The sequence below is a fragment of the Chenopodium album genome, chromosome 3 (genome assembly GCF_948465745.1).
Source record: "Chenopodium album chromosome 3, dcCheAlbu1.1, whole genome shotgun sequence".
Lineage (NCBI taxonomy): Eukaryota > Viridiplantae > Streptophyta > Magnoliopsida > Caryophyllales > Amaranthaceae > Chenopodium > Chenopodium album.
The window spans coordinates 65040863-65050726 of NC_137836.1; the positions used below are offsets into that span (position 1 = coordinate 65040863).

The following is a 9864-nucleotide window of genomic DNA, read 5'->3' on the forward strand; positions in this document are numbered from 1 at the left end:
ATTGCCATACTTTGGTTACATGTTTCTATGCCAAGTCTGACTTTATTCCTGTACCCACCTTTTGCAGCTGCTAGATCTGTTCTTAAGCTATTCATCGTTTATCATCCCTTCAATGCTACTTTTCTCAACACAACTTGAGTTAATTTGTTTCTATTGGCCCATAACATTACGAGAAAAGCATTCTAAATGCTATCATAAGACTCATACAAATCTCCCATGCATTAATTCTTTTGACCCAAATTCCTAAATACCTAGTAGATAAAGGGTTGCAGGCACTTCGAAGGAAGTGAGTATAGTTGTTCATTCTACTCATATTTGTGCCCTTGGCTTCTACATAACTGAACGCCATATTATCAACCCCATCCCCTCCAAATGTATACATATTTATACTCCGTACTATCAACAAATTATGGTTTGAAAATGTCAAACAAAAAATATTTTTCAGTAAAAATTATTATTACCCTACAATCATTAACCCAACATCCCACCAAATGTATATAAATTTATACTCCGTACTATCAACAAACTACGCTTATACAATGTCAAACGAAAACCATTTTTCCTATTACAAATTATTATTACCTTACAATCATTAAACCCAACATCAATTTCATCTCTAATATTCATCAATAAAATTGGAAATTTTCAATGTGTGTTTAAAATTTAACACAATCAAAAGTAGTTATACCCTAAACATCGGATTAGCATAGTTCAATCGTAACATAAAGGGTTCAAATTTTTTTTTTCGCTTTCAATTAAATTTAAAATTGAATTTTCGGTATACAATAGGTTAGGATATGTCACCCTTCTCACCAGATGTAAACCCAATTCAATCAAAATAGATTTAAAAATCAAAATTCAGTCAATCTTATTTTCCCTCGTTTTTTACTATCTATTCGATAATATATTTATTAATTTATTGATGAGATATTTGTAAATAAATTTAGTCATTTATAATGGATCCATTTAATGTGTATATTAAGTTTCATTTACATCTTATTTGTGTATTCTATGTAAAAAAATCAATATCAAAAGAATTTTTGTTCTATGAATTTTAAAATGTGTTTTAATAAGATCAACTTTCTATAATTCTTCTTATCTCCGACATCCAAAAATACATAAATTATTGGAGGCCGCATAAAATGCAAGTGAAAGAATTGACAATAAAAATAATTCGCCTAACACAAGTATATAATACTCAATCTTATTCAATTCATTTACCAAAATCGAACAACATTGACCAATCCCATTACACTCTGGGATATTCAAATCAATTTAAAAATAATAGGAAATAAATCATTAAACAAAGTGATCCCAAATTTTGGTCTTGTTCGACCTTGAATTATTTGGAAGATAACCGAATTTCTTGTAGTTATATAGGTGACCAAACACAATAAAAATAATGGCCATTATAAGGATAATAAGTGCAAAAAGATCCTCCACAACACGCATAAACATCACAAGTGTACCCTCGAAGGGCACAATATTGCAACAATTTTCTACCATGCCGCCCTTGTGTTTGTGTAAAACCACCTTTTCCTGAAACTTCTAGTCCTCCGGTTGTTTTACATAGTACACCTACAACATGACCAAATATAATCGACATTAATTTTAAAATTGAGAATTCGCTTAAAAAATGTATTACAAGAGTAATGTTACGGAGTACAATTTAGACTATAAAATGGAGTAATATTTAAGGACTATATATATATATAATTGATCCATTTACATTTGACAATGGAGTCTAATACTTTGTCGATACATTAATGTATTACCTCCGTTTCATATTTTTTGCAACTTTGAAATATTTTATATTTCTGGATCAGATAATGCTCCAAAGCTGCAAAAAAAAATATAAAACGGATGTAGTTTTTTTTTTTTTTTTTTTAAATATTTATGTACTCCCTATGTTTGATAATAATCACAACACTTTGATCGGTAGCCAATGAAGAACTTTGACCAATAATATTTATAAAAATTTGCCGTTAAGAAGTATGAAATTAAAGGTTAATAAGATGAAAATACACATAAAAATTAATTCAAAATTATTTTACATGGCAACATCCATATTTTTTAATATATTGATAAAAAAATATATAGTCAAAGTATTTCAAAAAAATAAAAAATAAAAAATAATAGTCAAAGTAAGCCTATGAATAATACAAAAGTCAAACTCTTGCAATTATAAGAAATGCAAGGAGTATAATTTTGTTTGATTTGTCTTTATTTATAGTATTAAATTCAACTCTTTTATCAATACAAATTAAAATATGTTTTTTTTTTACGCGAAAAAAATATGTTATTACTATTACAAATAATATGCGTTAAAAATTGTATTTAAAAAAAAATCAAAAACTACTTGATAAAACCCAAATTTGGTGAAAAAACACCTGATAAAAAAATTCTTGTAACATACTACCAAATTAAAAGTAAAATGTTGCAAAATACTTCCTTTAGATGAATTTCCACTCTTGACCCACCTGAAAACACCCTCAAAACCACCACGGTGGTTGGTTTTCAAGATGCTAAAGTTATTTTCGGGGTGGTTGGGGGATATTCTGAATTGGTGAGGGTAGTTTTGTGCTCGGGATGGTGGTTTTTGGGGTAAGAGGTGATAGTTTTGGGGTTAGTTGGAGGGTGGCTTCGGCGTGGTGGAGACATTTCAAGCAGGTTTTGTTGGTTTTGGGGATAAAAATGGTGACTTGGCTTGGGGATGTTTTGAGGTGGGTGAACAGTGTAATTCCGTACAAAGTTAGTATTTTATAACATTTTACCTTTTGTTAGATAATTTATAATTAAAAAAGAAAGAAAAAAAAAAAAGGAATGAAAACAACTTAAAGAAACAGATTGAGTAATATAAGTTGATTACCAAAGGAATGAAACAGAAGAATTCCTAATATTAGGAAGAGCTTAAAATGCACCATTGAATCTTTTTCCATTTGTATTTTTATTATTCTATATTTGTAAGAATGATGATATTAATTTGATCATTTGTTGTTCATATTTATAAGACAATAATTCCAATCAAATTAGAGATTGGTATGAGAAAACAAAATAAAATATTGCTCATGCACATGCCTTTCCTTCTGGCCGCTCCAACTGACTTTTGTTTACTGTTTGATTTATCGAAACTTTACTTAGGAAGCAACTATATTGTATTAAAGCTTCTAGAAATATGATAGTACAACTTCTAGAACTATAAAATAAAGACACCATCATAGCAAAAAGTCTTCGCATAGCAAAATTATTATTTTCGTTAATCATTGTATTTCCTATGAAACGGACAAAAATCAAAAAAAAAATTCATATTAAAGTACATTATGAAAGGAATGCAAACTATTTGTTGAACGTTAATTGCAATAGCTATTAAAGTACGTGCTAGTTATTATTACAGAGTAATACTTTAATTATTTGATGCACTTGAGAATAATGTCTTAATGATGCTAGCTGCATTGCTCGAGTACTCACTTTTGTGCACGCAAGATCTGCATTGGCAGCTCCCGAGGTCTCGAGTGCTCCATGTACGCATAGTGAGTAACTCGTGAGTCGTGATGCTAGCTAGTAACAATTTGGACACATTTTGTACCATAGCAATTAATCTTAGAAAGGTAACTTTATCCTAATTAAACTTTGTTTAATCTCTGCTAACCTATTGAGATTATATTAAACTTTATAATGGAGCAATCAAAGTCTTCGCTATTCATGAAAAGTCCGCTCTAATTGAGATTATTTATTTTACTCAAGCATTTAATAATTTCAAGGTTGAAAATTAATAGAAACAAATTAAATAGACAAACTAGAGGAGAACAACATATAAAAACACACAACTAGGAAAAATATATACATTATACAATAATTCAATAATAAGTTGAAATCATAATAGTAGGCTCTTTCTACATAATGTTTCCACATAAACTATATGAATTAGATGTAGAGCTGTTAATAAAGGGTCTCGGTTCAATTAACCAACTGAAACTGTATGGGGAAATATCTACATGACGGAAATCATAATGGGCCGATATGGTATGACAGACCGACATACTAATTGAATTCGATCCATCAAATGGCTTTTGTTAATATCGGCATTCCTATAAAGTATACATATCGGTACGTAGGTAGCTGCCACGTGTCATGCTCACGTTTGACACGTGGCAGAAATAATGTTACTTATTGAACTGCCATCTGTCACCTAGAAAGCATATAAATAATCCGGTTTTACTTCATAAACAAGGTAGCATTTATTACACTCTCTCTCTCTCTCTCTCACTACTTTCTCTCTCTAAATCATCTCTCTTCTATAAACACTTACTGACTTAATCTTTGGAGTGGTTATCCCCGGATTCACCCTGGGTCTAGCTCATCTTTTCTCTTTGTGTAGGTTCTTATTTGGCCGATAGGAGCAGAACGGGTTACATACTCGAGGTTCGGATCTTGAATTCGGGTTATCGGATTCCTGCAGAAACAGTTGGCGCTAGAAGGAGGGGAGCTACTTAATAGCTTCTATCGCCTGAAAGAGCCTTGTACTTTCCGATTAAAAAAAAAAATGCCTGATCCAGAAATTCAGATTGAGGATGAAATTCATACTTTGGAGGGTAATGAATTCCATATGCCGTTAACCCCTGAAGGGCAGGCTGGGACAGATATAGATCCTATGGCAGGGTTTACATCAGAAGAGTTGGCAACAGCTGCAAGAGTAATGACAGCTACGAGCAAAAAAAGAAAAGAAATAGGGGCAACCCAAGATGGAGGGGGGATGCCTTTTACAGCTCATGGCAATCAATTTAACCAGGCCGGAAGTTCGCAAAGACGCCGGAATGAGGGGTCGCCGATAAGATCCCAGCAAACCCCTAGGGAATCAGAGGTTCAATCCTCAGGTCAGAATGAAAGTACGGGAACTTACCAGCAAGGAGCGGTGCGAAGAGTAGTTTAGTTGAGGGCATCACCATTTGCACAAAGCATCCTTGATCAGCCAATGGAGAAAATCAAAATGCCGACATGTCGGTATGATGGAAGGGGAGATCCAGGTAGATATATGACCTCGTATGAGGGTCACATGATTTTATACACCAATTCTGATGCCGTTTGGTGTAAGGTATTTCCCACTACTCTGGTTGGAGCAGCAGCCGATTGGTTCAATAATCTTGAAAATGGACCAATTCACAGTTTCCAGCAGTTAGCCGAAATGTTCATAGGGCAGTATGTCAGTAATAGTGTTCGATAGAGAACTTCTGGAGAGTTAATGGCTATTACCCAGAAAGCAGATGAATCTTTAAGGGATTACATAAGGAGGTTTAATAATGAAGCCAATACAATTCCAAGATTGCAGCAGGAGATAGCAGTCATGGCACTAATGAACGGTCTGAATGATTCGGAATTCAAGAGATACTTAACCCGAAAAAATCAGCCAACATTAGCTGCAGCTTTCAACAAAGCTCATGATTATATTAAGAGTGAGGAATTGATGAAGACAAGCAGCCGAATAAGTTCTACTGATAGAATTCACCCTATGTCTTAAGGGGGATCTTCAGGAGTTGTGAGGTCGAGGAACCCAACGGCAGCAAGAGGAGGAAGCCGCCAAGAGGTCAGAGGAACCAAAGCACCAATGCGATATAATTCGTATACACCTTTAAATGCACCAAGGGCTGCAATATATTCTATAAATCAAAACCGAGAAGGATGGGTGAGACCCGTGCCGATGAAAGCGAAAGGAAGGGATACCAAGAAGTATTGCATGTTCCACTGAGATGTAGGGCATTACACTGAGGACTGTGTGCAGTTGAAGGATAATATTGAAGAATTAATAAGAAGGGGGCATCTTACTCAATACCGGTTGCATTCTAGGGAAAGTCAGCAACAACAATATCGGCAACCAGAACGCCAGCAGATAGAATACCGGCCAGAAAGACAAGGTCAAGTGAACCGACAGGGTGAAGGCGGACAACCACCGTCGTCCACTGGAAAAAGAGTTGATGTAATAACCGGTGGACCTGTTCACGGAGGAACCATAAGTGGAGCACGGAAGCACCTGTCGGAATATCGGCACATTGTTAATGCATTAGATGTTGCTGATCGCCCACAGCCGTCTGAAATTCCGAATGTAACCTTCACCAAAGAAAATGCAAAAGGAATAGTGTTTCCTCATGATGATCCCCTTGTATTAATAACAAAGATTAATGGGGCCGATGTGAAAAGGGTTCTAGTTGATGGAGGAAGTTCAGCAAATGTTCTGTTTATGCAAGCCTTCAATGAGTTGATGATAGGCCGACAATATTTAACGCCGGTATCATATCCGGTGATTGGGTTTAACGGTTCGACAGTAAGGCCAGAAGGGAGTATAGTTCTCCCTATTAGGCTCGGAGACGGTACAACAGCAAGAGATGCGATGGCTGAATTTTTAGTAGTGGATGTACCGTCGGCGTATAATGCAATTGTGGGAAGGCCGATAATTGATGACATACAGGCAGTAGTATCAACTTACCATTTAACTATTGCTTATGTGTCAAATAGAGGGGTTGTGGAAAAGGTACATGGTGGACAGGTGATGGCAAAGTCATGCTATGTCACGGCGTTAAAAAATCCGGGGCAGAAAGGAGAAGTACCAAACAACCCTAAGCGGGCAAGAGAGCCAACAGTGCGAGATTTGTCGATGGAGAATTTTGATTCTAGGCCGGAAACTGTGCCGAGGCCGTCACCAGGAGGTGAGACAGTGCAAGTAAAGCTCCGACCAGGGAACTCAAGTTAAACAGTAAAGGTGGGGGCTGATATGGATGTTGAAATGAGGTGTAATCTGATCAGCTTGTTGAGAGAAAATGCGGATGTGTTCGCCTTTTCGGCAAGTGATATGTCGGGCATACACCCAGAAGTGATGGAGCATAAACTAAATGTGGAACGAAGGTTCAGACCGGTAAGGCAGAAGAAGCGCAACTTCTCAACAGAAAAAATTGAAGCCATTCAAGCAGAAGTCAACAAGCTGTTAACGGCAGGATTTATAGAACCATGTACTTATCCAGAATGGTTGGCAGATGTTGTAATGGTTAGAAAGCCAACCGGGAAATGGCGGATGTGCGTGGATTTTACAGATCTGAATAAAGCTTGCCCAAAGGACTGTTATCCGTTGCCTCGGATAGACAGGTTGGTAGATTCAACTTCTGGCCATGAAATGCTAAGCTTCTTAGATGCATTCTCTGGGTATCATCAGGTTAGTCTTCATGAAGCTGATAGGCCAAAAACGGCTTTCATAACAGATGCCGGGGTATACTGCTATAAGGCAATGCCGTTTGGGCTGAAGAATACTGGTGCGACATATCAAAAGTTGGTTGATAAAATTTTCGCGAACCAAAAGGGCCGTAATGTTGAAGTATATGTAGATGATACAATAGTAAAAAGCAAGATGAAAAAAGATCACATAGAGGATTTGAAAGAGACCTTTGCAACTTTGCGGCAATATCAGATGAAGCTCAATCCAGAAAAATGTGTTTTCGGAGTCCGATCTGGAAAATTCTTAGGATTTATGGTTAGCGAGCGGGGCATTGATGCAAATCCTGATAAGATTAATGAAACAACCTAAATCAATTCAAGACATTCAGAGATTAACGGGAAGAATGGCAGCCTTAACACGCTTCATCAGCAAATCAGCGGATAAAGCACTTCCGTTTTTTGTGGTTTTGCGACAAAACAAGTCATTTGAATGGGGAAAAGATCAAGCTGATGCTCTAGAGATGGTAAGAAACCATTTGAAGTCTCTCCCAACAGTTGCATGACCAGATCCGGGAGAATACTTACAGTTATATATATCAGCATCGCCAAAAACAGTGGCCTCAGTCCTGATAGTTGAGAGGGCCAAACAACAAATGCAGATATACTTTGTCAGTCATGTCCTTAATGCTGCTGAGCGACGATATCCAGTGATCGAAAAAATGGCCTTTGCTGTCGTAATTGCTGCTAGGAAATTACGACCTTATTTTGATGCACATCCAATAGAAATCCTTACAAATCATCCATTGGAAAAATCATTGCAGAAAATGGATACATCAGAAAGGTTATTGAAGTGGGATGTTGAATTATCGGAATATGAGCTGTATTATAAACCCAGAGTGTCAATAAAGGCACAGGCCCTATCAGATTTTGTTGTAGAAACCTCCTATAATGATGAGGAGGAAGAATTGGAGACATGGCAGGTATCAGTAGATGGCTCAGCAACCTCAATGGGATATGGAACCGGTATTGTAATAACAGCCCCGAATGGAGAAGTTTTTTAATATGCCTTGAAGTTTAAATTCAAAGCTACAAATAATGAAGCTGAATACGAGGCAGCAATTGCAGGTATTCAGCTCTCTATAGCGGCCGAAGCGAAAAGGTTAGTCCTCAAAACTGACTCGCAATTGGTTTCCAGTCAGTTTCGTGGGGAATATGAAGCAAGAGAACTGGCGATGATAAAATATCTGGAAAAAATAAATGAGCTTACAGCCCAACTGCAGTATTTTGAAGTTCAATTGGTGCCGACAGCACAAAATTCCCAAGCTGATGCTCTAGCAAGGCTAGCCAGTTCAAGTTTTAATGACTTGGAGAGAACTGTTATGGTAGAGGTTCTGAAGCAGAGAAGCATAGACGAATCGACAAAGGACGTTCAATGCATTCAGCTAGTGGAGCAATGGTATGACAAAATCCTAATATACTTGCTGATAGGGGCTTTGCCGATAGAGAAAGAAGAAGCTCGAAAAATCAAAAAAGATAGTGTATGGTTCATACTGTACCAGGGCCAACTCTATAAAAGAGGTTTCTCGTTCCCATTACAAAGGTGTATAACAGCAGAGGAATCTACAAAGCTAATAGAGGAGATTCATGAAGGAACTTGCGGAAATCACCTAGGGGCACGAGCTCTTTCAAGAGAAATAATGAGAAGAGGGTATTATTGGCCAGCAATGAATGAAGATGCTTCTTCTTATGTTAAAAAGTGTGAAAAATGTCAAAAGTTTGCACCTATTCTGAACCGGCCACCAAATGATTTAACGCCGATATTGAATCCAGTACCATTTGCGCAATGGGGAATGGATATAGTTGGTCCCTTTCCGTCAGCAACTGGAAATCGAAAATTCCTACTGGTGGGTGTAGATTACTTCACCAAATGGATCGAAGCAGAACCGGTAACAACAATATCGGCAGCAAAAGTCAGAAAGTTCATTTGGAAAAATATCTTTACAAGATTTGGCCTTCCAAGAGCAATGGTTTTTGATCATGGATCGCAGTTTGATTGCAAGCCTGTAAAAACTTTGTTAACCATTTACAAAGTCAAGTTTGCATATGCGGCAGTTTGTCATCCACAATCAAACGACCAGGCAGAAGCAGCTAATAAGCAAATAGTAATGGCAATAAAGAAAAAGATCGAAGATGCCAAAGGATTATGGGCAGATTTGATTCCAGAGATCTTATGGGCAAATAGAACAACAGTTAAAGAAGCAACAGGAGAATCCCCTTTCCACTTGGTTTTCGGAACAGAAGCCGTTATACCAACCGAGGTCGGTCTGCCGACATTCAGAATACAGCATTACTGTAAAGATAAAAATGATCTACTATTGCGACAACAGTTAGATTTTTTGCCAGAAGTAAGGGAAAAAGCGACAGTTAAATCGGCCGCATACAAAAACAGAATGTCAAGGGCTTATCATAAGAGAGTAAATCACCGGCCATTAGTTGTCGGAGATTTAGTATTAAGAAGAACATCAGCAACAGGAAAGGGGAATGAAGATGGAAAGTTAACGGCTACCTGGGAAGGTCCATATCGAATAAGAGACATGGTAATGCAAGGGTCATACTATCTAGAAACTGAAGACGGAAAGCCACTAAAGAATGTCTGGAATACTGCAG

General features: G+C 37.0%; 1 protein-coding gene and 1 long non-coding RNA gene across 2 annotated transcripts; one reads left to right on the forward strand and one right to left on the reverse strand.

Moving 5' to 3' along the window:
* Positions 1-1173: 1173 nt before the first annotated feature.
* Positions 1174-3079, reverse strand: LOC145614780 (uncharacterized). The gene is made up of 2 exons (XR_014107157.1): positions 2870-3079; positions 1174-1578 (listed from the first exon to the last, which is right to left on the reverse strand). It is a non-coding gene; the product is annotated as an uncharacterized LOC145614780 (long non-coding RNA).
* A 2160-nt stretch (positions 3080-5239) lies between these two features.
* On the forward strand, positions 5240-6742 carry LOC145625216 (uncharacterized). Its single transcript, XM_081678289.1, has 2 exons — positions 5240-5450; positions 5751-6742. The coding sequence occupies exons 1-2, from the start codon at positions 5240-5242 to the stop codon at positions 6740-6742; spliced, it is 1203 nt and encodes a 400-aa protein (XP_081534415.1).
* The last annotated feature ends 3122 nt before the right edge of the window (positions 6743-9864 follow it).